This window comes from Glycine max, chromosome 13 (assembly GCF_000004515.6).
Source record: "Glycine max cultivar Williams 82 chromosome 13, Glycine_max_v4.0, whole genome shotgun sequence".
Classification (NCBI taxonomy): Eukaryota; Viridiplantae; Streptophyta; class Magnoliopsida; order Fabales; family Fabaceae; genus Glycine; species Glycine max.
In genome coordinates this window covers 37,360,812-37,388,662 of record NC_038249.2, presented here as the reverse complement: position 1 = coordinate 37,388,662, position 27,851 = coordinate 37,360,812, and the positions used below count along the sequence as shown (strand labels likewise).

The 27,851-nt window shown below is 32.6% G+C and overlaps 4 protein-coding genes and 1 non-coding gene across 11 annotated transcripts; all 5 read left to right on the top strand.

Annotated features, from left to right (window-relative positions):
* The first annotated feature begins 1,434 nt into the window (after positions 1-1,434).
* Positions 1,435-10,460, top strand: LOC100814004 (beta-glucosidase 18). Of its 5 annotated transcripts, XM_041008415.1 has the most exons (24): positions 1,435-1,778; positions 1,967-2,033; positions 2,152-2,210; positions 2,306-2,381; positions 2,462-2,536; positions 2,942-3,029; positions 3,212-3,464; positions 3,578-3,693; positions 3,944-4,196; positions 4,314-4,416; positions 4,878-4,986; positions 5,150-5,369; positions 5,474-5,619; positions 7,036-7,117; positions 7,262-7,300; positions 7,420-7,638; positions 7,718-7,792; positions 8,029-8,252; positions 8,352-8,553; positions 8,658-8,772; positions 8,953-9,204; positions 9,321-9,423; positions 9,894-10,002; positions 10,102-10,382. In XM_041008415.1, exons 1-13 carry the CDS (start codon positions 1,596-1,598, stop codon positions 5,483-5,485), a joined length of 1,614 nt encoding a protein of 537 aa, XP_040864349.1. In that variant the 5' UTR covers positions 1,435-1,595; the 3' UTR covers positions 5,486-5,619; positions 7,036-7,117; positions 7,262-7,300; positions 7,420-7,638; positions 7,718-7,792; positions 8,029-8,252; positions 8,352-8,553; positions 8,658-8,772; positions 8,953-9,204; positions 9,321-9,423; positions 9,894-10,002; positions 10,102-10,382. The 5 variants fall into 5 exon arrangements, with proteins under 5 accessions (XP_040864349.1, XP_006594785.1, XP_040864347.1 ...); XM_041008413.1 differs by lacking the exon at positions 5,474-5,619 and having other exon boundaries at positions 1,436-1,778; positions 7,563-7,638; positions 8,338-8,553; positions 10,102-10,460; XM_041008412.1 differs by lacking the exon at positions 5,474-5,619 and having other exon boundaries at positions 1,436-1,778; positions 10,102-10,460.
* On the top strand, positions 7,053-9,181 carry LOC100813465 (beta-glucosidase 18). The gene is made up of 6 exons (XM_026124878.1): positions 7,053-7,161; positions 7,718-7,792; positions 8,029-8,116; positions 8,302-8,464; positions 8,592-8,701; positions 8,953-9,181. The coding sequence occupies exons 1-6, from the start codon at positions 7,053-7,055 to the stop codon at positions 9,179-9,181; spliced, it is 774 nt and encodes a 257-aa protein (XP_025980663.1).
* Positions 10,461-11,765: 1,305 nt separating the features above from the next.
* LOC100812929 (beta-glucosidase 18) lies at positions 11,766-16,742 on the top strand. 3 transcript variants are annotated; one of them, XM_006594721.4, is made up of 12 exons: positions 11,766-12,057; positions 12,205-12,271; positions 12,390-12,448; positions 13,586-13,661; positions 13,744-13,818; positions 14,374-14,461; positions 14,643-14,895; positions 15,009-15,124; positions 15,287-15,539; positions 15,654-15,759; positions 16,151-16,259; positions 16,361-16,742. In XM_006594721.4, the coding sequence occupies exons 1-12, from the start codon at positions 11,983-11,985 to the stop codon at positions 16,605-16,607; spliced, it is 1,524 nt and encodes a 507-aa protein (XP_006594784.1). In that variant the 5' UTR covers positions 11,766-11,982; the 3' UTR covers positions 16,608-16,742. The 3 variants fall into 3 exon arrangements, with proteins under 3 accessions (XP_006594784.1, XP_006594783.1, XP_003541849.2); XM_006594720.4 differs by having other exon boundaries at positions 11,767-12,074; XM_003541801.5 differs by having other exon boundaries at positions 11,768-12,074; positions 15,657-15,759.
* A 1,854-nt stretch (positions 16,743-18,596) lies between these two features.
* Positions 18,597-18,670, top strand: TRNAN-GUU (transfer RNA asparagine (anticodon GUU)). The gene has a single exon. It is a non-coding gene; the product is annotated as a tRNA-Asn (tRNA).
* Positions 18,671-19,594: 924 nt separating this feature from the next.
* LOC100781028 (nuclear/nucleolar GTPase 2) lies at positions 19,595-25,161 on the top strand. The gene is made up of 11 exons (XM_003543201.5): positions 19,595-19,936; positions 20,064-20,197; positions 20,301-20,430; positions 21,122-21,282; positions 21,593-21,694; positions 21,804-21,908; positions 22,081-22,209; positions 22,400-22,540; positions 23,262-23,362; positions 23,816-23,873; positions 24,333-25,161. The coding sequence occupies exons 1-11, from the start codon at positions 19,705-19,707 to the stop codon at positions 24,687-24,689; spliced, it is 1,650 nt and encodes a 549-aa protein (XP_003543249.1). The 5' UTR covers positions 19,595-19,704; the 3' UTR covers positions 24,690-25,161.
* The last annotated feature ends 2,690 nt before the right edge of the window (positions 25,162-27,851 follow it).

The following is a 27,851-nucleotide window of genomic DNA, read 5'->3' as shown; positions in this document are numbered from 1 at the left end:
ACCGTGTTATAATCCCTCTTTAAAATAATAAGAGAGCAAGTTGAATATAATTGAAATCATAGATAACTAAAAATTCATTTTATCCTAAAAGTAATGATTAAACTAAAACCATCACAATAGGTATTCATTATGGCAGAATGAGCCATTTATTTGAATTTGGAAGAGTTTTAAACAAACTTCTACCATGTGGGAAGCAACATGTTGCTAGCTATAAGGTTACTTGTCAGGTCATGTGACTTAAAAGTTTGAATTCTGACTTTCATATTGTTGAAACTTGAAAGTATTCTAAGCCACTTATGATATTATGTGACAATGTTGTTGCTATACATTCTTCCCAAAACAACAAGAATTCTTCTCGTACAAAGAATTTTGATATTGAATACTTGTTTGATAGAGAGAAATTTTTGAGATTTTAGACTCAAACAGAGCATATTGTCATAGAGAATATGTTGGCAGATTCACTAGCTGAAAAGCTTAACTGTTGAAGCTTTTCAGAAACATGTAGCTCATGAGGTGACATAAATTAAATTATTTATATCAATATTATTGAAGATACACGTTTATGAGCATAAACAATCAATCTAAAAATTATAATAATTTTATTGAAAAATAAACTTATCTTATTTAAATGACTTTTTGCACAATTTTAATAAGTTATCAAGAATATCACAGTAAACCTTAAAATGTTCATTATATTATATAAATAAATTAGATTTTGTTTTTATCTCTATTTTGATATTAAAAAAATATCACAAGTTAAGTCTTTAATCTTAAAAAAAAACTTTTGATGAGTAAGACCTAAATTCGGTCTATTTCCCCTCCTATTCACATCTATAGAAGATAGTGGTTCAAAATAATCAGAAAGATGCTATTCACCTTATTTTTACCTCTTTAGAGTATGTCTCTATCGTGTTAGTGTGAGTATGATATTATGTTTTTTTTAAATAACTAAATTGGTTCCCGAAACTATCATGTAATAATAAATTGATTTTAAAATATGAAAAATATAAATTTAATGACTAAATGCACAAAAATGTGATAAACTCGTTAAATTTGTAAGATAATTTTATAGTATTTAAGATTCAAATTGATAATAAATTATATTTTTTAGGACTAATTTAATATTAAATTATAAAGTTTATGAACTAATTTGTAATTAAATTATTTACAAAATTAATTTATTACATTTTTTGCATATTAAAAGACTAATTTTAAATTTTTTTATTTTTTATCAACTAATTTATCATTACCTCACTTTTACTTTCAGGAATAAATTTGACAATTTAGTCATGTATTCTTCATGGACTAATTTTTTATTTTTATATTTTAACGAAAGTTGCGAAACGTGTCAAGATGAATAGTGCAGTTGTGTCTATATAGTAAAATATCTTCGACCCTACAGGGTCTACAGCAGAGTTGCATATTCTAGAACCAACATATAATAATTAAATAATTGAGCATGTGTCAAAGAGTCTAACTCAATGTGAATTATTGTAAAATTTTTTTATATTGTTTTCAATTCTGGGACTCATAACCTGAATGAGATAGGACAAGTGCTCAGTTGATCAGCTTTGAAAACGTTTTTTGGTTGCATCATGTCTGCCATCACTAATCATTGGAACAAAATGAAAATGCTGCAGAGGCAGCTAAGAGCTGTATTGATACTGTTTTGCTGTGTTCAATTTCATGTCCAAAGTTGTGATGAAATTGAAGATGTAATCAGCAGATCTCAATTTCCAGAAGGGTTCCTTTTCGGAACAGGCACTTCCTCTTACCAGGCAGTACTTCTTTTTTACTTTTCCTTTCTCTGCTTTCAAATAGGTTCTAGTAATTTTATTTTTAACCTAAAAACTATATAATTTTTGTTGGAGATTGGAGTTAAGCAACCTCCCCACCACCTGAATTATTTAAAATGTTGTTTGACTTGTTTCTGTTAATGAGATTTTTCTGAAACAAACAACAACAGATTGAAGGAGCGTATTTTGAAGATGGAAAGGGTTTAAGCAATTGGGATGCTTTTAGTCATACACCAGGTGAGTGGTGACTAGTCATTTCATTTCAGTCTATCTTTGTGGTGTATACAAGTAATTATTATAGAATTATAATGATGGACATGAATAATCACTATAGGAATTTTGATAAATTTTTCAGGAAAGATAAAAAAGGATGAAAATGGTGACATTGCAGATGATCATTATCATCGCTATTTGGTAAATATCAGCTTCATATTTTAGCTGCCTTTAATATATACTCTGAATTACTAGTATCAATGACTCACTTATGACTTGTCCTTGACATTCAACAGGAAGACATTGAGTTGATGTCGTCTCTTGGGGTAAATGTATATCGATTTTCTATCTCATGGGCGAGGATTCTACCAAGTATTTAATTTTACTAACTTGTTCCCATAATCTTTTGTTTTAAACATTCTGCTTAATTTAATCTTCATGAGCTGCAACAGGAGGGATATATGGGGACATAAATCCAAGTGGGATAATGTTCTACAACAAGATTATAGACAATCTGCTGCTTAGAGGTGAAATGACAATGTCAATGTCCACTTCATTCTTTATATTCCAAAGTGCTACTTTGTTTTTGACTTTAGATTGATAGTACTTCAGTGTTGGTATGTTTCAAGGCTTGAGACATAAGAAATAACTCTGCTAAAAGTAAAAATTAAAGCTGTTAATTGAAACCTCAAATGGTTTAACATTATATGGAGAGTGCTAGCAATACTTTCTTTACCACTCTCTTCACAACACACTTTCTACATTGGGTAAATTCATGTGTATCCTACTAGTTTGGGAATGAGACCTACGTATAGACTCACATGAATTTCACCTAATAGCAGAGAGTGTCTACAAACATTTCTCCTTTCATACTCATAAGAGTTTGACATTGTCCTAAGCTGCACCTAAATCGAACAGTGTACTTGATCCAGGGATTGAGCCATTTGTGACAATTCATCATTATGACTTGCCACAAGAACTGGAAGAAAGATATGGTGGTTGGATTAGTCCCCTGATACAGTAAATCTCCAGCTCTCATTTTTGTTTTACTCAAAATATATAATGCTAAGGAATTTGGAATTTTATTCATTCGTCAATGAATTGTCCTGCAAACTAATAAATTCTCCTGGATAATCATAGTCCAAAAGTTTAAATCAAGAGAACAGTGAAGCTTTTATAACTGTATACATTCTTTGTTGTAGGAGTGATTTTGTCCATTTTGCTGAAATTTGTTTCAAGAGCTTTGGAGACAGGGTAAAGTACTGGACTACCATCAATGAACCAAACCTGTTTGCAGATTTTGGCTATATGGAAGGAACATATGCCCCTGGTCACTGTTCCCCACCTTTTGGAAATTGTAATACCGGGAACTCTGATGTTGAGCCTCTCATTGTCATGCACAATATGTTACTGTCACATGCCAAGGCTGTTGAATTATACCGCAAGCACTTTCAGGTAACAAGAAAATGTCCTAAACTAGCATTTGTTGTCACATTTTCTAGGTTGGGGGAAAGAGGATTAAATTCCAAGATGGGAGTTTAATTAGTAAACTACTCATGCTAATCCAGGCAAAGCAAGGGGGAACCATTGGCATTGTTGCATTTTCCTTCATGTATGACCCACTTAGAGATGAAGAATGTGATAGGCAAGCAGTGAGTAGGGGCTTGGCTTTTGACATAGCCTGGTAAGTTGTTAAGAACCAAGAAGCAGCAGTTAACACCTGCAACAAAATCATTGGAAAAAAAATGTGAAGAGTTTTGCTTATGACAATCATGCCTACACAAACTATTTTTATTTTTGAACATGCGTGAAAACAAAAATGACCCATGCATGGCACGGGTATCTTACTAATTATTAATGAAAAGAATCACAGCACACGATCCTTGTATTTTTTATTTTTGAAAAACTGTTCCTGCTCTTTTTGTGACAAGAAGGGTCTTAGATCCCTTAGTTTTTGGTGAATACCCACCCGAGATGCGCTCTATCCTTGGGAGTAAGATGCCAGTGTTCTCTCCTGTGGAGAAGAGTCTCATAAAAGGAAGCCTAGACTTCATTGGCATCAATCACTATGGAACTCTCTATGCCAAGGACTGCTCCCTCTCTACTTGTTCTCTTGGAGCAGATCATCCAATAGCAGGTTTTCTAGAAAGAACTGCAACAAGAGATGGCATTCCAATTGGTGATCCGGTATCTTTATTCCTTCCACTTATCTTTTTCACTGTGTTCTGTTGTTTACTCAAAATGTTTGATAAAGGAATAGGTATTGAATATAATAAGTGATAGAATTTGCTTTGTTTTAAGCAGACAGGAGTACCAGATTTCTTTGTGGTTCCAAGGGGTATGGAGAAGCTTGTAGAGTACATTAAAATAAGATATCGTAATATGCCCATGTATATTACAGAAAATGGTGGGTGAACATTGATTACATAACTACAAAAAAATTTCTGTTTTCATTTCTGCTACGCACAATTTTTTTGAAAAATGTCATTGTCATTGTATTTCTATTTTTTTAATGAAATAAAATTAAACGGAAGCCACTCTATCATTTCTACTTTATTTCTGGTTTTCTAATGTTTGTATCGGAATGAAAGCATCTTCGAAAACAGAAACAAAGAAAAGGGAGTTGTACTTTTATGATTGTTAATGAAAATATGAAATGAAAACAAGAAAGGTGTTTCCAAAATCTCATTTTCTCCCATTGTGTTTTAACCTTGCATTGTTGCTTGATCACTTAATATTGACCATTGTATCTTGAGCTAGGAGACCAATAACAGTGATCATGGAAGGTCACTTTTTGTTATGTATATTTGGGTTTTGAGGATTGAGTTAATTAACAAATTTTGGATTACTACATAAAATTTGTTTCAGGATATTCTCAACCGCCTAAGCCGGATGTGACAATACATGATTTACTACAAGATTTCAAACGAATAGATTATCATAAAGCCTACCTTGCAGCTCTGCTCAGATCCATAAGGTGAGTGATGATGAGGACTAATATATGAGCAACTTTGCATCTCTGCTTAGATCCATACCATTGCAAACAAATAGATTATCGTAAAGCCTACCTTGTAGTTCTGATTTAGGGTTATTTTCAATTACTTTTTTTTGTTGACAAAGGGTAACTTTGTTGTGTGCAGGAAAGGTGCGGATGTAAGAGGATATATGATATGGTCATTGTTGGACAACTTTGAATGGACAAGTGGCTATGACATAAGATTTGGGCTATATTATGTGGACAGAGGCACTCTTGAACGAATTCCTAAACTTTCTGTTCAATGGTTTTCTAGTTTCCTCAACAACAGTAGCCACCCCAACATAACAGAACACTTGAGCAAGCAACATATTGAAAGCAAAGATGTGAGAAATGTTGGTTTTGATTTTATTTGAACTATCCCGTCAAACACGGTTAACATTTTCTTACTCATATCAATTTATTGTTTTTGGACATTATTAATCTTCAGACATTTTTCTAAAACATCGAGAGGAAGACATGGAAGTTGAAGAAAGGCTCACAATGTAGATCTGAAAATATACAATCAAGTATCAAAAGAGTTACAACACTTTGTTGTTTAAACAAGATTTGTTGATTACTAATTACTAGCTAAATGTAAGTAACCAGTTGTGTAGATCCATGCTTTAGTGGAAAAATAATTTTTTTGAAATTATAAGATTGACTTAGTGGTTGAATGAACAATTGTGAATTCAAATCTCTCTCGTTAACAAAAAATAATAAGCTAACAATTAATATTGACCGATATAAAAAAAAAAAATTCTTCTTCATGTTAGAATGTGGTAAGCTCAGTTGCTTTAACCAACCCTAACACACTAGGAGGCTTAGGTGTGTGTGACACTAAGCAACCAATGTATCTTTCCTGGGGAAATTAATTTGTAATTTTTGGCATGCTTCTCATAAACTATGGGTGTAGGTATTGTCTGCTAAATATTTAGGTGATAAATGTAAATTGTCTACCACTACTGTGCCTGGTCCCTCCTATGGTTGGAGTTCTCAAACGTGCAGGATTTAAGAGTCTTAGACCACCCTTTGGTGCAGGAAACTCATCCTTTTTGGTTTTCTAATTTTATTTTTTTTTGTGGAATTTTTTTTGGTTATCTAATTGGCTGGGGTTAGGACAGCTTTGGGAACAAGTACTATAAGTTTAGATTCATGATTCCTCTCTTTCTGTATCTGGCTTGTGGGCTCATGGACAATGGAATTTGAATTCTTTGCACACTCCAATATTACTAATGCTATTTTCTCAATACACGGTCTCCACTGGCTATAGTTGGTTATTACGAGATCCATCTAATGCCCTTCCTATTTGGAAGGGAATATGGTGTGTCTAGGCTCCAGAAAAAAAAAAGTTCAGTTCTTTCTATGGAAAATTCCCAACAATGCACTGCCCAGGAAAAAAATATAAAAAATCATTTAATACTTTATTTTAAATATAAAAGTATTTATTATATATATTTTAAAACTTTTTATACTTTTACATACTTATTTTTTATTTTCACTTTAGGGTCCATTTAATTTAGTAAAATACATGATATTATTTTTTATCTCTATCAATTAAGGTGTTTACATTCCAAGGATTCACCAAATATAATTTTTCAAACTTTTATTAATATGACCCTACCATATTGACTCCTAATCGTGCTCTATGTAGCGCTAGGTATCGGTAGGTAATAGCTCCCAATAACCACCTTTCTTCCTTTTTGTCCTCCCCAACAAATAATAAAAAATTAATAAACGAAAAAAAGCAACATTCATGATCACATAGAAATGATATAAAAAACACATGAGCACACCTTTTACAATGTGGACAGATTTGGATCGGAAGAGAGGAGAAAAGTTGATTTTATGCAAGTAGGGACTAAAATATCTTTATTTTTTTTTTATTAGAAATATGTGTGTGTGCATCAATGCCATCACATATGATATTCGTACCAACAAAATGAAAATGGTAGGGAGGCAGCTAAGTACTGTAATGATACTGCTTTGGTGTCTTCATTTTCATGTCCAAAGTTGTCTTGGATTTGAAGATGGAATCAGCAGATGTCAATTCCCAGAAGGGTTCCTCTTCGGAACAAGCACTTCCTCTTACCAGGTGCTTGTTTACTTTTCCTTTCTCTGCTTTCATATACGTTCAAAGTAATTCTATTTTATTTTTTCCCTCCAAAATATATAAATTTAGTTAAGAGTTTAAAATGTTGTTTCTGTTAATGGGAATTTTGTGAAACAACAAAAACAGATTGAAGGAGCACCTGGGATGTTTTTAGTAATACACCAGGTATGTGGTCACTACTCGACTCATTTCACTCTATCTTGATTCCTTGTGGTGCATACAGTTATAGAATTATCATGATTAAGATGAATTATTAATCAGTATTAAATTTGATCAATTTTTAGGAAAAATAAACAATGATGAGAATGGTGTCATTGCAGATGATCATTATCATCGCTATTTGATAAGTATCAGCTTCATATTAACCTGCATTTATTATATACTCCGACTCATTTATGACTTAACCGCTGGCCTTGACATTCAACAGGAAGACACTGTGTTAATGTCGTCTCTTGGGGTAAATGTATATCGATTTTCTATTTCATAGACAAGGATTCTACCAAGTAAGTATTTCAAATTTAAATACTAGTTCCTACAATCTTCCAAATTTTCAGCTTAATTTGATCTTCATGAAACGAACAGGAGGGATATACGGGGACATAAATCCAAATGGGATAATGTTCTACAACAAGATTATAGACAATCTGCTGCTTAAAGGTGAAGTAATAATGAATGACATTGTCCACTTGGTTCTTTATACTCCATAGTTGCTAGTTTGTCTTGATTCTTTACCAAAGATTGATAGTATTCAGTCTTGGTATGTGTCAAGATTCAAGACATAAGAATAGCTCTCGTGAAAGTAAAAACTAAACCTGCTAAGGGGAACCTCATAAATGGTTTAATATTTATATTTATTACTGTATGGCATTGCCCTAACCTGTATCTAAATCCAGGGATTGAGCCATTTGTGACAATTCACCATCAGGACTTGCCACAAGAACTGGAAGAAAGATATGGTGGTTGGATTAGTCCCCTAATGCAGTAAATCCACAGCTCTCATTTTTGTTTACTTCTCATTTATAATGCTGAAGAATTCAAAGTTTATTAGTTCATCAATGGATTTTCCTGTAAGCTGATGAATTCTCCTGCATAATCATAGTCCAAAAGTTTGAGCCAGGTGAAGATAGAAACTTTTATAACTGTATACATTCTCTATTATATTCTAGGAGAGATTTTGTTCATTTAGCTGAATTTGTTTCAAGAGCTTTGGAGACAGGGTTAAGTACTGGACAACCATCAATGAGCCAGCCCTGGTTGCAAACTTTGCCTATAGGAAATGAATATATGCCCCTGGTCACTGTTCTCCACCTTTTGGAAGCTGTTATACTGGTAACTCTGATGTTGAGCCTCTCATTGTCGTGCACAATATGTTACTAGCACAAGCCAAGGCTGTTGAATTATACCGCAAGCACTTTCAGGTAACAAAAAATTTCCTAAATGTTGTCACATTTTCAAGATTAGGGGAAAGAGGATTAAAGTCCAAGATGGGAGTTTAATTAGTAAACCACTCATGCTAATCCAGGCAAAGCAAGGTGGAACCATTGGCATTGTTTCGCACTCCCTCATGTATGAACCACTTAGAGATGAAGAATGTGTAGACAAGCTGCGAGTAGGGCCTTGGCTTTTCAGATAGCATGGTAAGTTGAGAAGTACTATTTAATACATGCAACAAAATCAAAGGAAAAATGAGAAGAGTTTTGCTTATGACAATCATGCCTACATAAACTATATTATGAATATTATTAAAAGGAATTAGCAGCACACAATCCTTTTATTTGTTTAGTTTTTAAAACTTCTCTTGCTCTTTTGGTGATAAGGGTCTTAGATCCCCTGGTTTATGGTGAGTACCTGGCTGAGATGCGTTCTATCCTTGGGAGTCAGTTGCCAGTGTTCTCTCCTAAGGAGAAGAATCTCATAAAAGGCAGCATAGACTTCGTTGGCATGAGTCACTATGGAAGTCTCTATGCCAAGGATTGCTCCCTCTCCGCTTGTTCTCTTGGAGCAGATCATCCAATAACAGGTTTTGTTGATGCAGTTGCAACATGAGATGCGTTCCAATTGGTGATCCGGTACCTTTATGTCCTCCAGCTTCTCTTTTCATTATGTTATGTTGTTTACTCAAATTTATGATAAAGGAATAGGTATTGAACGTACTCTGTGATATGATTTCTTTTGTTTTAAGCAGACAGGATTGTCATGGTTCTTTGTGGTTCCAAGGGGCATTGAGAAGCTTGCAGACTACATTAGGATTAGATACCATAATATACCCATGTATATTACAGAAAATGGTGCGTAAACATTGATTACATTATCACGGACGTTTTCTGTTTATTCAAATAATTATCACAGAGGTTTAATAGTTATGTATTAACAGTCTAACAGTGTAAAGTAATTTTTTATTGTCAACCAATCACAAATCACCTATTTCGCACAGTAATTGATTGGCAGTATAAAACTACTTTACACTGTTAATACATAGCCTATTTTCTCAAATATGCATATTTTCAAATGTTTATATAGGAATGGAAACAACTTTCAAGATAGAAACAAAGAAAAGGGAGTGGTATTTTATGAGTATTTGTAAAAATGTGAAATGAAACAAGAAAGTTGTTTCCAAAATCTCATTTTCTTTCTTTTGTTTTAAGTAGAAGGGACTAAGGAAGGTCACATTTTGTTATGTATGTTTAGTTAGGTTATACTTTTTTTAAGGAATGAGTTAGTTAACAAAATTTGGATTGCTACGTAAAACTTGTTTCAGGATATTGTTCACCGCACTAACCGTATGAGGCAATGCATGATTTATTACAAGATGTCAAATGAATAGATTATCACAAAGCCTACCTTGCAGCTCTGCTTAGAGCCATAAGGTCAGTGATGATGAGGACTAATATGTGAGCACAACCCTTGCTTTAGGGTTATTTTCACTTACAATGTTTGTTGACAAGGTGTAATTTTATCATGTGCAGGTAAGGTGTAGACGTAAGAGGATATATGATATGGTCATTGTTGGACAACTTTGAATGGTCAAATGGCTATGACATAAGATATGGGCTTTATCATGTGAATAGATGACAGACTCTTGAACGAATTCCCAAACTTTCTGTTCAATGGTTTTCTAGTTTCCTCAACAACACTATCTGCACCAACATAACAGAACACTTGAATGATCAACGTACTATGTTAGAAGCAAGGATGTGAGAAATGTTGATTTCGATTTTAATTAAACTATTCTGTTAATTCTGGTTAATATGTTCTTAATCATAATAAAATCGATCCATTTATTTCCTTCCGGAAAAAAATCGATCCATTTATTGTTTGCCGAAAATTATTAATCTCTGGAAAAAATTATGATTTTTTGTTTTAAATCACTTTTATAGATACTTTATGGTAACCTTTCTTTAATAGATGCAAGGTGTTAAGGATGTATGACTTGAATGAAGATTCATACATAAGGGACACGTCAAAGACCAACTTAGACTATTTTTATTTCATAGGAGGAAAATAATATATTAGAAAAATTTTGTATTATATCACATGTGACTTACATCTTTTACACTCTAGGTTAATTAAAAAAATTATCTTTTATTTTTTTTCTTTCTATTTCTCTCCTATAAACTAAACACATCATGAGGCCTGCAAAATAATTTCTTATATTATTTGTGTAATTATAAATTTTAAGCATTTCTCTTTGTTTTTCTGTCCAAAACAAAAAAAAAAATTAAGATGAAGATGAGATTCACCTAAGAGTAATTGCATGCATTGCCATGCTTAAGAAGCACATGAGTTTCTCTAAAAAAAATAGCACACGAGCTTTGATAGGAATGATACTTTTAGTAATAAAATATTATTTAGAAAGTAAAAATAAGTAAAACTAAAATGTACTTATGAGATAAAATAAAACCTTAAATATATTTAAGGTTATGATAAATGATTAAATTTTATTTCGGATCAAAGGTTCAATATCAATATTTTAAATAATGAAAAAATTTATTAAGAACTTAAAATAAAATTTAAAATTAATTATGTGATACTTTAAATATATTTAAATTTAAAATAAATAAGTAATATGCAATGATGAGACCCATTTAAGATATTAAAGAGTTAAAAAAAAGTGCTAGATTGGAGAGATTGAATTGAAAAGAGTGAAAATGAGTGATGTGAAACTCATTTAAGCACTTAAAGAGAGTTGTTGGATTGTGAATGCTTTAGGCTCCATCTGATTCACTCTGTGGCATAGGATAAGAAGAACTAGATAAGATATTTTTTTTTTTTGTTTGATGAAGCATGTACAACATAAATATAATAATATTATATTTTTAAAAAATATCCTTTTAAATATATCATAATTTGTTAGTAATTTGTAACATTGTGCTCGTGTGTCATGTCACTTGCTTTCTTTCCTTCAAAGAAGAGAAATGTTAAAACGTGCGAATTCTGTAGGCTGAACAATTTTACTAATCCACTTAAAAAAAGACATCTGACAATTACTTAATTTTAAAATATTAAATAACATCTGACAACTATTTAGTAATTACCTTCCCTCATGCTCAGAGTTCCTTACCAAATAATGCTACTGATTTTATAAATATCTTCATACTATTTTTTTCTTAATTATTAAATCTTTCACTTTTCCAGACAAATAGACAGCAACGTTGCAGAATTTACAACCAATTAACCTAAAATCTAGCACTCATGACATGAGACAGGTCTCATGTTGATAAGCTTTGAAACGTACGTTTTTGTTGCATAATGAGTGTCATCACTAATCCATAATCATACCAACAAAATGAAAATGCTGCTGAGGCAGCCAAGTGTTGTGATGGCACTGCTTTGTTGTGTTCATTTTCATGTCCAATGTTGTGATGAAGTTGAAGAAGGAATCATCAGATCTCACTTCCCTCAAGGATTCCTCTTCGGAACGAGTACTTCCTCTTACCAAGTACTTGTTTACTTTTCCCTTCTCTGCTTTCAAATACGTTCAAGTAATTTTATTTTCTCCCTAAAATACTTAAAAAAATGTTGTTTGACTTGTTTCTGTTAATGGGAATTTTCTGAAACAACAAAAACAGATTGAAGGAGCACCATTTGAAGATGGTAGCGGTACAAGCAACTGGGATGTTTTTTGTCATACACCAGGTAAATGGTCACTAGTCATCTCATTTCACTCTATCTTGAAAATTTCTTATGGTGTTTACAGTTATAGAATTATCATAATGAACATGAATAATCTCTATGAAATTTGATCAATTTACAGGAAAGATAAACAATGATGAGAATGGTGACATTGCAGATGATCATTATCATCGCTATTTGGTAAATACTGGCTTTATACTTTATCTTTGTCCTTTATTATATACTCTCACTTTGGCTGGGTTTGGATTAAAGTTTGGAAAATACTTTCGGGAATTCCAATGCACAATACCAAATTCCAATGAAAATTTTCTCACAAACATACAACAAATATATAATATATACATAAACATTATTATTAATAGAAATATACGTGTTCACGTCAAATTTACACAGTAATTTTTTCAAAAAAATTTCAAAACCAAGTTACTAATTCGGGACTCCCCACAGCCCAAATTCTGATTTTTTTTTGTTTCTTTTAATAAGAAAAAAACATAATTTTTAAAAGATAATAAAATAATATAAATAAAGGAAATTAATTCAAAATAATAAAATTAGAAAATTTAAATAAGGAAAAATTAATTCTAAGCTAGTAGGTTAACTAAAACGCTCAACCTGCATGTTGATAGACCATTCAAAAGATAGTTGTCTTTACTGTCTTGAAAGTTTTAGTCAAACAATTTAATTTTTTTATTTATTATTTATGTTATTAATGTATTTAATTTCATTGCAAAGTTATATACTTTAATTAAATAAATCACTATATATATATATATAAATTAAAAAAAAATCATCTCACACTAGAGGGTTTTTAGAAAGAATTCTTCAACAAAGTGTTTTTAGCTATTTTTTCTTTAACTAGAGTGCTTTTATGTTTAAATACATATATTAAAATACTACTTAAAACTAATTTATTCTTATTTATATTCTCTAATTTTATTATTTTAAATTAATTCCCTATATTTATATTATTTTATCGTCTTTTAAAAAAAACACAAAAAAATAGTTAAGAATTGTAGTTGGTGGATTGAATTCTTAACTTGGTTTTGAAAATTTTAAAAAAATCACAATGTAAATTTGGATTCCCTAACCCCAATTTACACCAGCAACAATAAACATATATGCTTCTGTTAATAATAAATGCACATGTATATTTATGTATATATTATATATTTGTTGTATCTTGGTGTGGAAATTTCAATTCCAATGCATAAAACGAAGAAAGGAAAATTTGTTGCTTTATTAAGAGAAAAAATAGTTTTGAACTCTTTCAACTGAAATTCAAAGATGCACTTAACCACTATCCTTGACATTCGACAGGAAGACATTGAGTTGATGTCGTCTCTTGGGGTAAATGTATATCGATTCTCTATCTCATGGACGAGGATTCTACCAAGTATTTAAAGTTTACATATTAGTTTCCCATAATCTTATCTTTCAAAATTTCTGCTTAATTTGATCTTCATGAGCTGTAACAGGAGGGATATACGGGAACATCAATCCAAGTGGGATAATGTTCTACAACAAGATTATAGACAATCTGCTGCTTAGAGGTAAAGTAGCAATGTCAATGATCACTTGGGTCATTATATTACATAGTGCTACTTTGTTTGACTTCTTTCATGGCTAAAGACATGAAATAACTTAAGAAGTAATAACTAAAGCTGTTAAGTGAAATCTCATAAATGGTTTAACATTATATGAAGAGTCTCACCAATATTTTCTTTAATATTCTCTTCGAAACTAAAAATTATTTAGTGGTCCTAGATCATTATAGTCTCCGTAAATATTCACAGGACACATAATCAAATGTTTTATTTCTTTTTTTGTATATTGTAAAATTTAAATGTTATGTAAACATAGGTGTGGATCATTGACAAGTGATGGTCCAAAGTCACCTAATAATTTTTCATTCTCAACATACTTTTTACTATTGGTTACATTTATGTGGTCGTACTAATTTCTGAATGAAACCCACATATAGTCTCACTCTCACATGTATTTCACCTAACAGAAGAGAGTGTGTCGTTAACATTTGTCATCTTATATTTAAACAGCTTGACATTGTCCTAAGATGTACCTAAATCTTAACAGTGTACTTAATCCAGGGATTGAGCCATTTGTGACAATTCATCATCATGACATGCCACAAGAACTAGAAGAAATATATGGTGGTTGGATTAGTCCCCTAATACAGTAAATCTTCTGCTCAAATTTTTGTTTCCTCAAAGTATATGAAGCTAAAAAATTTGGAAATTTATCAATTCTTCAATGAATTGTCCTGTAAACTGATAAATTCTCCTGCATAGTCATAGTCCAAAAGTTTAAGCCAAGATAACAGTGAAACTTTAATAACAATACACGTTCTTTGTTGTAGGAGAGATTTTGTTCATTTTGCTGAAATTTGTTTTAAGAGCTTCGGAGACAGGGTTAAGTATTGGACTACCATCAATGAGCCAAACCAATTTTCAGACTTTGCTTATATGAGAGGAATATATCCCCCTGGTCGCTGTTCCCCACCTTTTGGAAATTGTAAAACTGGTAACTCTGATGTTGAGCCTCTCATTGCCTTGCACAATATGTTACTGTCACATGCCAAGGCTGTTGACTTATACCGCAAGCACTTTCAGGTAACAATAAAATGTCCTAAACTAGCATTTGTTGTCACATTTGCTAGGTTAGGGGAAACAGGACTAAAGGCCAATATTGGAGTTTAAATAGTAAACCATTCATGCTAATCCAGGCAAAGCAAGGTGGAACCATCGGCATTGTTGCAGACTCCCTCATGTTTGAACCACTTAGAGATGAAGAATGTGATAGACAAGCTGCGAGTAGGGCCTTGACTTTTGAGCTAGCCCGGTAAGTTGATACAAAATCAATGGAAAAATGTCAAGTTTTGCACATGACAATCATATCTATACAAACTATTATAAACATTATTATTATTGAAGAGAATTAGCACACATGATCCTTTGTTTTTATTTCTTAAAAAACTTTTACTTCTCTGTTGGTGACAAAAAGGGTCTTAGATCCCCTGGTTTTCGGTGAGTACCCAGCTGAAATGCGCTCAATCCTTGGTAGTAAGTTGCCAGTGTTCTCTCCTAAGGAGAAGAGTCTCATAAAAGGCAGCCTAGACTTCATTGGCATCAATCACTATGGAACTCTCTATGCCAAAGACTGCACCCTCTCTACTTGTTCTCTTGGAGCAGATCATCCAATAAGAGGTTTTGTAGAAACAACTGCAACAAGAAATGGTGTTCCAATTGGTGAACCGGTACCTTTATGTCCTCCCGCTTCTGTTTTCATTATGTTATGTTGTTTACTCAAATATTTGATAAAGAAATTGGTATTCAACAAAATCTGTGATATAATTTCTTTTTGTTTTAAGCAGACAGGAATAGCACAGTTTTTTGTTGTTCCAAGGGGCGTGGAGAAGCTTGCAGACTACATTAAAATGAGATACCATAATATACCCATGTATATTACAGAAAATGGTGTGTAAATATTGATTAGACGAGGACAAACATTTTTTTTATTCATCTCTAATACTCACAAATAATTATTTAAACATCGTTTTATTTTTACCTTATTTCTCATTTTCAAATACTTGTATAGGATTGAAAACAACTTTCAGAATAGAAACAAAGAAAGGGGAGTAGTATTTTTTATGAAATGAAAACAAGAAAGGCATTTCCAAAATCTCACTTTTTTTCCCATTTGTTTTAACTTGGTGTTGTTTCTTGATCACTTAATATTGACCATTGTATTTTGAACTAGGAGACCAATAACAGTGACCATGGAAGGTCACTTTTTGTTATGTATATTTGGGTTTTGAGGATTGAGTTAATTAACAAATTTTGGATTACTACATAAAATTTGTTTCAGGATACTCTCCACCGCCGAAGCCGGATGTGACAATACATGATTCACTACAGGATTTCAAACGAATAGATTATCATAAAGCCTACCTTGCAGCTTTGCTTAGATCCATAAGGTGAGTGATGAATGATGATGAGGACTAATATATGAGTAGCATTATGTTTATGGAGTATTTTCGGTTACTTTATTGACAAGGGGTGTTTTTATTATGTGCAGAAAAGGTGCTGATGTAAGGGGATATATGATATGGTCATTGATGGATAACTTTGAATGGGCAAGTGGCTATGACATAAGATTTGGGCTTTATTATGTGGATAGACAGACTCTTGAACGGATTCCCAAACTTTCTGTTCAATGGTTTTCTAGTTTCCTCAACAACACTAGCCACACCAACAAACAAGACCTGAGTGAGCAATATGTTAGAAGCAAAGATGTGATGACTGCTGGTTTCGAAGTTATTTGAACAACCTGAAATGCATGGATACTAGTGTATGTGTGTTTGTTCCACTTCTAAACTAAGATTTTTTGTTTGAAAAATATTGGAAACATACTCGCTAAATATGCAATTATTTGTTATAATTTATTGAAATTTACAAAATTCTGTAGACCTTGCTTATTATTTAATAAGTCCCAATCATGATTTTATAATTTTCAATAAGTTTTAATCAATAATAGAAAGTATGTTAGAAGATCGTGTATTGCTAGCACTGAGCTTTTGTTTAGAGTATGTTTTGTTAAAAAACAGTAAGCAAAAAGGCTTCTTGTGAACCACCATATTGTAAATGTTTGAATTCAAAGTTAGGGAGGCTTCTTCTAGCATCATCCTTGAACTTCATCATGATCCAAATGAATGCATTGGTCTTATACCAGCCCCCAGGACTTGTGTGACATTTCCTCAAATTTCAAACCTTATGAACAATATTGGTATTATATTTATTCTTCTATTCCCTATCTGAAGTGCAAATTAGTGAGTAAATTGAATTATATACCTTCCTTCTTTTAGAGGTCTACTTTAATTTCAAATGGTTGAATTGTTTCCTTTGACATGGCATACTTAGACCTCCAAACTATAGTGTCTTGAGTCTAAGTAGGATAGAATCCTCTATGGAGAAAAGAACCTAATTAATAGAGTTGTGAGGGTGAGTAAAAAGACCTGACATTTTCACTCAGGACTCGGTTAAAAACCCTTTCTCCCAGCATTAAACTTCCTTTGCATCTTTGCCCAATCCACTTTTTCTTGGCCCTTCTTGAGTGATAAAATCTTCCAAGGCTACCCCTTAAGGAATGGCAACGTTCAAGATAAATCCTCCAAGTTCAATATGTCATAGTTATTATAATAATACTAAGCAACGATTCAGCAATCCAGCATTCAGACATAAGATCCCTATGTGATGGCAAATTTGTTGTTTCTATAATGGGCTTTTTTTTTTTTGCTCAAAATAAAGATTGAGAGAGCACCTCTTGAAGATGGCAAATTTTAAGCAACTGGGATGGTTTTAGTCATATACCATGTAAATGGACACTGTTGATATCATTTCCATCTTGGTTCCTTGTTGTCCATGCATGTATAAAGTTATCATAGAATTATAATGATGGACATGAATGAACACTATGCAATTTGATAAATTTTCATGAAATATAAACAATGATGAGAATGTTGACATTGCAGATGATCACTATCATCGCTATTTGGTAAATATCAGCTTCGTATTTTACCTGCCTTTGTTATAATCTGACTAGTATTGTTGACTTTCTTAAACATTGTCCTTCGTACTTGACAGCAAGACATTGAGTTGATGTCCTCTCTTGGGATAAATGTGTATCGATTTTCTATTTCATGGACAAGGATTTAACCTAGTAAGTAATTAAAAATACAAATAAATAGTTGCCATATATAATTTATCTTTCAAATTTTTGATGAAGGATCATTGCTGCAATCTGTAATTAGATTGCAGATTAGAGGATAATAGGAGGATGAGGGAGTTAGTAGCAATGCCAGTAAATAGTTAATTCTGTTAGGATTTCTAAGTGAGAAGTTCGTTAAGAGGTAGTTAGTAACAACTTACTATATATAGCAAGCTGTTGTGTATGTTCATTTAGTTGAAAAATTTTATTATTCTTGTAATCTTCTGCATTCATCATTCTATATCAATAATATCAGAATCTCTTCTACATTTTTGGTCTTCATAAGCTGTAACAGGAGGGATATATGGGGACATATATCCAAGCGGGGTTATGTTCTACAACAAGATCATAGACAATCTGCTTCTTAGATCATAAGTGAAGGTGCCATTAACTTTAAGCACTTTTTGGGGACACGTGTTCAAGCATGAATCCTTTCCAAATTCCAATAGAGATAATGTACAGTCAAGCTCTCCAAGAATTAAAATATTATCGAAGATTACATAATTTATAAGATATTTTATAAACAAAATAGCAAGTAATTACAAAAGCTGGAATAGCTCAGTTGGTTAGAGCGTGTGGCTGTTAACCACAAGGTCGGAGGTTCAAGCCCTCCTTCTAGCGGTTTTCTTCATTTATTTTAATAATTGAGCCCATTAAGTATCCAATCCCACTTTTGTCTATAAGGACTAAGGAGTTTAATTTTTTCAAAATTTAGACACACTTTTATTTCAATTTCAAAATTTATACACTATTTTCTTTGCTAAATTTCAGTACACATTTACTCTCTTTTTTATACTAAAAAATATAATAATTAAGAAAACGTAGGTAAAAGTCTTTTCCCTTTAATGTAGGATAAAACTCTTTTGGTAAATGATTTTTTTTAAAAAAATAATTTAAATGTACTAATATCACAAAAAATTTATATTGTTATATAATAATCTATTATTGATTATTATATACGATAAATTGATTACTTTAAAATAACAACCTTAAGACTGATTTTTATCGGACATTACAAATAAATACGAATCTAAACAAAATCATCGCTCATCAATATCTATTAGCTTAGATTTTAAATATTTTATTCCCATCTCTATTACATCAAATTTTGACGATCCTATCTTTTTGAGAGAACAGGCAAGAAATAGCTAAATTTATCTTAAACTATTATGCCATCATTGTCATTCTTATCATTTTAGTTTTTATTTGTTGAGGGTAAAAAAAAAAGATAAATTCATCTTAATAAAACATTTAGATGATACTTTAAATTAAATATGTTAAATCTAGATTAGATCAAATAAAAAAATAAAACATATGCAAATTTAAAAATTGTGAATTTTCTAAAAGGTAAAAACTACTAAATTATTTTTAAAAAAAATAAGAGATCAAAATTCCAAATCAATAATAAAACTGCAATTCGGCTTATCTTAAATCTTTGTATTTTCCTTAATTGGGTTTTCACCTCTCAGGCCCATTAACTAACTTAACATTGGGCCTGCCTATGCTTCAACCGTTGTAAAAAAAATGAATAACAAAAAACACGTTCCCACCGCTTCTCAGCGGAACAAAAACCCTAATCCAAACTGTGCTTCCCGGTTTCGCTCTTTTCAGCTGTAACAAACCAACTCGAACCTCTCACTCTCTCTGTTTCTGCAATGGCGAAGAAGAAGGAGAAGAAGGTGAACGTCTCCGGAAAACCTAAGCACTCTCTCGACGTAAACCGCAGCAATGACGCGAAGAAGGAGTCGCGCTCCGCCGCCACTGTGCGCCGCCTCAAGATGTATAACACCAGACCCGTCCGCGATCGCAAGGGAAAAGTCTTATCCCACGAGCTTCAGTCCAAGGAGCTTCCCAGCACAAGAATCCAACCCGACCGTCGATGGTTCGGTAAGTCCAATTCACAAAAAACATTTTTTTAGTTCTTATTAATCACTTAATTACTTAATTGAACACATAATTAAATAATATCAATCGTGTTTCTTCCACTTGAACTTACAAATTTTATGATTCGCAGGGAACACGCGTGTTGTGAATCAGAAGGAGCTTGAGTTTTTCCGAGAAGAGTTGCAGAGCCGCATGTCGAGTAATTACAATGTGATTCTGAAGGAGAAGAAACTGCCGCTGTCGCTGCTCAACGATCACCAGAAGGTTTGTTTGCTTGTTAAGATGCGTAATTGGTGAATGAGTTGTGTGTTTTTTATAATAAAAATGAAAGTGAATTTGATAATGGTTTGTGGATTTTTTAATTTAGCAAGCTAGGGTTCACCTGCTTGATAGAGAGCCTTTTCAAGATGCGTTTGGACCGAAGACTAAGAGGAAGCGCCCCAGCCTCATGGCGGCTGACTATGAGTCCTTGCTGAAGAAAGCTGATGGTTCTCAAGGTAAAAAGGATTTTTTCTCTGTAAATTCGTAGGTTGGATATGCGTTGATGGGGTTTTGTTGCTATCCTTAAGAGCTCAGGGCCTATTTGCATGGTGTGTTTTTGTTTTAAGAAAGGTTTTATTTCTTATTTGGTTACTGTAGTTACAAAAACTTATCTTGTTTTAAGTCTTTGTACTTAAAAACAGTTTTCTATTTTCTAAAAATGGTTTTTTCCTTGAGCACATATGAAACTTTGTCCCCTGTACACATCTCTATTTGGTTACTGTAGTTACAAAAACTTATCCTGTTTTAAGTCTTTGTACTTAAAAACAGTTTTCTATTTTCTAAAAATGGTTTTTTCCTTGAGCACATATGAAACTTTGTCCCCTGTGCACATTTCTATTTTCAAAAGTTTGTCCCCTGATCAGTTGAAGAAAACAGAAAGAGATGAGAAATGTTTTTTTCCTTCTAAAAGTTAGAAATAACAGCTTGAAAAGTTATATTACAAAATTGATTTTGTGTTTCTTATCTAAAGGCACCCCTTAGTTTGTTACTTGTTTTTCGTCAGTGTACTATTTAATTGAAACTGACTGGTAATTTTTTGTTTCTTTTCTGGGAATGCTTGTTTTGTGTGATTTGTCGTTTCTCTCTTCAATCTGATAATGTTTTACTTAATCTGATTACTGTAATTACTTGTTTCCTACATTGCAGATGCTTTTGAACAGAAGTATGGTTCCAGTGTATCTGCAGAAGCTAATGATGAAGATGGATTTAGAGATTTAGTGCGACATACCATGTTTGAAAAGGGTCAGAGTAAACGCATATGGGGTGAGCTTTACAAAGTGATAGATTCTTCAGACGTGGTTGTTCAGGTAGTGTCTCCTTTTATTTTCCTGGGATTTTTCACATGTGTATGTTTTTGAAGTAGTATGCATGTGTGTGTTTCTATAGATATGATTTTGTGCAAGAAATTGAAAAAAAAAGAGCATTATGATGGGCATTTCTGCTGCTATGTTGCTCTGTTTTGAATTTTAGAAGAAATTTGTCTTGGTTAATGTGTTCCTCCTTTTAAGCAATTTTGTTTTTATGGTAGGTCAGATTTATTTTGACACGACTCCTTGGAGTTTTCACTAATATCCTTCTCTTCCTCAAAGTTTGAATACTTTATGTATCCTAATGCAGGTTTTAGATGCAAGGGATCCACAAGGTACAAGATGTTATCATTTAGAGAAGCATTTGAAGGAAAATTGTAAGCACAAACACATGGTGCTTTTATTGAACAAGGTTAGTAACATCATTATTTGTTCTTGCCATTGCTCTAAAATGTTGCTAAATGCCCTAAATTGCTATTATGTGAGACAAAACAATCTTAATTTTATTTTTCTCCTTTCAGTGTGATCTAGTTCCTGCTTGGGCAACAAAAGGATGGCTCAGAGTTTTGTCAAAAGAATTTCCAACTCTAGCATTCCATGCTAACATTAACAAGTCTTTCGGAAAAGTATTTCTGATACATTTCATCTTTATGCATTTTGTTTACTTTATCTGCCAATTTTGTTACATTATGAAATAATTTAACTGAAATTTTAGATAACACATCTTTCTTTCCTCTCCTTAACTATTCTGCATTAGCTGCTATTTGCTATTCTCTTATTGGTCATTATTGTGTTTAGGGTTCACTTCTATCAGTTCTAAGACAATTTGCTCGATTGAAACGTGATAAGCAAGCAATATCTGTTGGATTTGTTGGATACCCAAATGTTGGGAAGTCATCAGTAATCAACACATTGCGTACTAAGAATGTAATAGTTCTTTCCCTTTACTACTTCTGAATTTTTGCTTAATCTGTTGTTTGAGTTTGTGAGGACATTAATGCAAGCATAAAAGCACAAGTCTTTTCCCAAATCCTCTATGGCATCAACATTTTAAATTGTTGTTGTGGAAGAATCATTTTAGCATACTGATTGACATGTGTCTAATTATATGTCAAAGGTCTGCAAGGTTGCTCCAATTCCAGGGGAAACGAAAGTCTGGCAGTATATAACCCTAACAAAGAGGATCTTTCTGATTGATTGTCCAGGTGTTGTCTACCACAACAATGATACTGAAACAGATGTTGTGTTGAAGGGTGTGGTAGGTTACCTCCTGTTTTCTCTGATTTTGTTTGTCATGTGTTTTCATAAAGAATGCTTTGTTCAGACTTTTTTCAATTTAATGACACAGTGGCATCATTTAATCCGTGCAGGCAACTTCACCTAGTGGGGAAAGGATTTCATTGTTGTAATTTGCTAGTAGTGTTTTGTTTGTGCTCTGCAAAGTAAAAAGAATAATCACCTACTTAGGGATATGGTGTAATCCAATCCACCTACTTACATATCTATTTTGTTTTGTTCTATATTATTCATTGTAATTTGTTGGACTCATGTCCAAAAAGAACTATTCTTATATTTTATGAAAGGCTGAATGACTATACCTATTTGGGTATTATATCCAGGTATAGACACACAAGTGATACTAGTCATAGCTATCATGCCATCAAAATATGATTGTGATCAATGTTGCTTCCTCCTTGTGCTGTTTTATCAAAATGGTGACTATCTATTATTGATGTGATAGTTTGACTGACTGTTATAATTTTAGTATCAACCTGGCACTCCTGAACAATCATAGCTTTTATTTGGTTGTTACAATATATATTGTGATTGTCAGGAGTCATGCTTATTTTGCTTGCCCAATGGATAATTTATTCCTTGTTTGTGCTTATAGAAGTCCATGTGGAATTAATTTTGCATTTTAGTTGGTAATATATTTGTATTATTTCATACAGTCAGGCTAATACTTGTTTTACTTTCAGGTGCGTGTAACTAATTTGAAAGATGCTGCAGATCATATAGGTGAGGTTTTGAAACGTGTGAAGAAAGAGCATTTGGAGAGAGCGTATAAAATAAAAGAGTGGTATGGTTCTGTCTCCTGAACTTAATGGTGTAGATATGTGTTAACTGTAAAGTGTGTCCTCCTTTTGTATTCTTGTGTTTGCTGAAAACATAAGTTTGCCGATCAATCTTAATCTCTGATAAGATGCTGTTAGTTGATAAAGAACAACACTTCCGTGCCATGTTATACAATCAACCCACATGCAAGCTTTAGACTTGAGAAAATATAGACAAAGACTGGCACTAATATATATCAGGCAGCAACTTTTCTCCCAGTTGTCTTTCTGTGCAGACATTTTTTAAGATTTTTCCTATATTATCTTCTGGTGATAGATTGTACACACTAAGGCAGTGGTGATATGATCTGTGTGACCATTACATGCTGTTAATACCTATTCACCTTGATTTGCTTGTATGTGTTAGTATAGCTTATGTACCAAACATAGGTTTTCATCAATATTTTTCTTGTCACCAGGGATGATGAAAATGACTTCTTACTGCAGCTTTGCAAATCATCTGGCAAACTTCTGAAGGTGAATTGAGTTGCTCTGAATCCTTAGTTTTATATTTGGTAGTCATTTCACGATAGGTTCATTGTTGAGGCTGATGATCAGCTCTACTAATTTATTCTGGCTCTCCTCTATTCGGCCAAGACTTGATATGCTTCCTGTAAGCATATCTTCCATGTATGGGATGACTATCGGTAGTCAAAACCAATATTGAACTAAATCAACACCTGCGGGTGGACACTGGACCCAAACAAGATAGGTTGTGCTTATAGCACCTATTGTAAAAAGCTGGTAGTATCTTGGCATTAGGTGGTCTGGGCATGTGGGGAAGACTTGTAGAAGTCCCATTAAGGAGAGCAAATCAGATGGAGGGTTGTTCAATAATTTTTGCTCTGGTATCACTTTTGTTGTTGTTGAAGCTTTTTGCTCTGGTAAGACAGGGTAGTGGACTTCTGTGTGACTTACTTAAAATGGTTGTTTCAGGGTGGTGAGCCTGACCTGATGACTGCGGCAAAGATGATACTTCATGACTGGCAGAGGGGCCGAATTCCCTTTTTTGTTTCCCCTCCTAGGGTTGAGGACTTGTCCGAGGAACCTAATGTTAATGGTGTTGACTTAGATGATTCAGTTGATGGCAATGAGGCTTCTGCTGCTATGAAGGCTATCGCAGATGTTCTTTCATCACAGCAGCAAACAAGTGTACCTGTTCAAAATGATTTATATAGTGAGAATGAGTTGAAGGGGGAAGCTGCTGACCAATATCCAAACACTAATGCAAACGAAGATATTCTGGCCCCTGATAGTAACACATCTGAAGAGGATCCAACCAACGTGTCATAACTTTTGGTTGCTGTTATCAGTCGGGAAATTGTATATTTCAAGTTGGTTTTGTTTCCATCCTCTAAAAAGCTTTGAAGAGAACAAGCTCATTTTCCCTCAACCCATTTATGCACGAGTTTCATGCTGGAACTTCATCTGTCTCAAAAATATGCTCTTCTCAAATGCATCATTTTTGCTCTTGGGAATGTTGTTTTTGGTCACCTAAATGAAGTTTCGGGGAAGGTCATAACTGTTCTTTGGATTCATGAGATGGGGGAAATATACTGCTATGGAGATCATAAAAACATGCAGGAGCTTTTGGTTTGTTGAACATTAGGTTTTTTTTTTAATTTAAGTAAAGCATAAGTTTGAGCGATATAGCTTAATGGTGGAAATTTTGTTTTATTTGCCAATATACCATTCTATGATTCCTAGTTGTGAACGTTGATACCTGCGATATTTTCTTATTTAATGTCATTATTTTTATCGTTCATGTTAATGAGAGTTTGGAGAAGCCTGGATTGATTTTATTGTGTTAATGTATACGTGGGAAAAGAACAGAACGAAAACTAGTGATAGTATTGTCACCCCATCCACGTTGTTTTGCCATTGGCTTCGTGTATGGATCTATAGTCATGAAATTTGTTGTCTTTGTCCCAAATAAATACGTTGTCCCTGCATGCTAAATGATGCATCTAAAATTGCCCAAATCCCATGTTCTGTGCCCAAAAGTTGGCATGATGTTATACTTCGTTCAAAATTGGCGGTCTAATGACTTGACATCTGGTAGCAACCTTTTGATGTGATTTATGCATATATTTAGAAGCTAAAAAGCGTAGCTGCAGGTAAGATTCAACAGGGTTGCAATTATTTAGAAGGTAGGCCGAAGCTTTAAACAGCCTGGCCATGACCATAGTCATAGATGGATATTGTTAGATTCCAAGTTTGACATTTTTGGCAGTTTGGATTGATGTTGAAAAGGGAGAAAGATGTATGAACACTATGCTATTTGATACTTTGAGATAGAAATGTAACTTGAGGTGCACCAAAGTAAGTCGTGTTAAGTAATTCTGACCCATTTATTTTGTGGACAAGTCCAGTTTTGCCTGTTTATTTGTTGGTTTATGCAGATCGAATTAACTTGAATACTCAATTATAGATGTGTTAAGAAAAGAGATAATAATAATAATAATAATAATAATAATAATAATAATAAATGGATTTTTTTCACATTAAAATGAGTGTTTATGGTATATGGGTCTGCACATATCATTATCATACCAAAATCGAAAGAAATTCTTAAAAGTACATATACTATGTTAGACCGAGTCTCTCTTAATAAGTAAATTTAGTACACTTTTATTATTTTGGGCCCCGACTTTCCAAGCGAAGCTTTTACAACCACACTTTAGAGGTAAGTATGTGAACTCACTCCATTTAATATTTTTTTGTATGAATGTTGATATTGATGTTAAATTAATAATTTTAATTCAGTAGAATAAGTTCATAAAATTTATGTAATTTAAAAATTAATTAATATTACATCATTTTTTTAAAATATAAAAAAGTCACTATCAAATGATATATTTGTGAATATTTAATTTATCTCAAAGGACAGAAGCAGAGTTAAACTAGGACAAAATTTTCCACTTCTTTTTTCTTTTTTGGGTTTGTCATCCCTTCTGCGCTTTTTAGCCTTTACTGTGGTCGGCGCTTTGTGATGAGTTTGAATTTTGATGCAAAAAGGTTTTTTGGGCTCCGGCACTTCACTTTTGCCTTTAACATTGAAGTCCAGAGTTGCAGTGATTATTTTCTTCACAATAGCAGCAATACTAATCACAAATGTTAACTTTAAGACTTTGATATAGTTGATTTAGGTGGGTAGTTGAGATAAGAGGATGGAAACAGAAGATATATATACATATATATATATATATATATATATTCGAAATTGATGTTGTTTGATTAAGATATATATGTGAGGAGAGAAAATAAAAGTAGGTAGGTTTTACATGAAAATATTTTTCTAGTTTAGTGAAATAGTGTGTAGATGAGTATCAACAGTGATTTTGTGTGTAAAAATTAGTCATTGATTCAATAATTTGGAGAAACATGCTTGACAGGAACGAATGCAGGTTAGAGACTATAAGAGTAATTGTCCCATCAAGATATATTTTTTTCTTCTATGTATTTGATAAACAAAATAGAGATTTTTTCCCTATAAGAAAATAGGTGTTGCCTCCATAGATAATCTTTGTTTTAGATAAATGTAAAAATTTATAATTAAGAGATAAAAATAAATTGATACTAATTTTATTGTTTTATCTTTCTAATTTTTATTATTTTATTCTTATAATACTAAACACATCGCATAAAATTGGTGAGACTTATAGTAATTTGTAAAAACTTATAAGTAATTTGAATTTTTATCATAAAATTATATATTTCATAAATATATAATATTTTCTTCTTCTAAAGATTATATATATATGTGTGTGTGGGGGGAGGGGGGGGGGGGGGGGGGGGGGGGGGGGGGGGGGGGGTTATCGTCACTGATAAAAATTATTTTCTTGTTGCCATTAAACAAATTTTCTGGATCCATCCTTGACCCGTGCTATCTAATTCAGGAAAAAGAATTATTCTAGTGCGTTGTGTGATTTTCTCTTTCACTATGTTTGATAATTGATTTTGTAAAAAAAGGTTTGATAATTGATTATGAAATGTTTGATAACGGATTATGCATTGTTTGCTAAATATTTTTTTTTTCCAATCCAATTTCTATCATCTCCTTCCATCTAAAAAAAAATAACTTCACAATATTATTTTTCAATTTTCCTTCTATTTATTTTTTAAATCAAACAACCCAAAATTTTACCTTATTTCTGATTAGATGAGTGTAAAATTCTTTGCAGACTCAATATATTTTAATTAATTATTTTATATATAGTTAAATTAAACATTAATTCACATCATGTGGCATATGTCAATAAATATTCACGCTGGTTTTTAAGCCATTAAATAAATAAATCGTATATATAGCTAGATACACTTCGTAAAAGAAAAGAAAATCCTAATTAATTCAGCTTTCAAAGTGATTTGTGGCACCGACATGTTTGAATATGAATTTAGATTTGGACGAAACCTAACACTCTTAACATCACCAACTTGTGTGGCCTTGTGAGA

Bases quoted from the DNA above. Each gene is read 5' to 3' on its own strand.
- LOC100814004 (XM_006594722.4), top strand. From the start codon at position 1,596: ATGTCTGCCATCACTAATCATTGGAACAAAATGAAAATGCTGCAGAGG. The intron at 2,537-2,941 runs GTGAAATGACAA...TACTTGATCCAG, and splicing joins AGACAATCTGCTGCTTAGAG to GGATTGAGCCATTTGTGACA. The intron at 3,030-3,211 runs GTAAATCTCCAG...TCTTTGTTGTAG, and splicing joins TGGATTAGTCCCCTGATACA to GAGTGATTTTGTCCATTTTG.
- LOC100813465 (XM_026124878.1), top strand. From the start codon at position 7,053: ATGGAATCAGCAGATGTCAATTCCCAGAAGGGTTCCTCTTCGGAACAA. The intron at 7,793-8,028 runs GTGAAGTAATAA...ATCTAAATCCAG, and splicing joins AGACAATCTGCTGCTTAAAG to GGATTGAGCCATTTGTGACA. The intron at 8,117-8,301 runs GTAAATCCACAG...ATTATATTCTAG, and splicing joins TGGATTAGTCCCCTAATGCA to GAGAGATTTTGTTCATTTAG.
- LOC100812929 (XM_006594720.4), top strand. From the start codon at position 11,922: ATGAAAATGCTGCTGAGGCAGCCAAGTGTTGTGATGGCACTGCTTTGT. The intron at 15,125-15,286 runs GTAAGTTGATAC...GGTGACAAAAAG, and splicing joins TTGACTTTTGAGCTAGCCCG to GGTCTTAGATCCCCTGGTTT. The intron at 16,260-16,360 runs GTGAGTGATGAA...TATTATGTGCAG, and splicing joins GCTTTGCTTAGATCCATAAG to AAAAGGTGCTGATGTAAGGG.
- LOC100781028 (XM_003543201.5), top strand. From the start codon at position 19,705: ATGGCGAAGAAGAAGGAGAAGAAGGTGAACGTCTCCGGAAAACCTAAG. The intron at 20,198-20,300 runs GTTTGTTTGCTT...TTTTTAATTTAG, and splicing joins TGCTCAACGATCACCAGAAG to CAAGCTAGGGTTCACCTGCT. The intron at 23,874-24,332 runs GTGAATTGAGTT...TGGTTGTTTCAG, and splicing joins CATCTGGCAAACTTCTGAAG to GGTGGTGAGCCTGACCTGAT.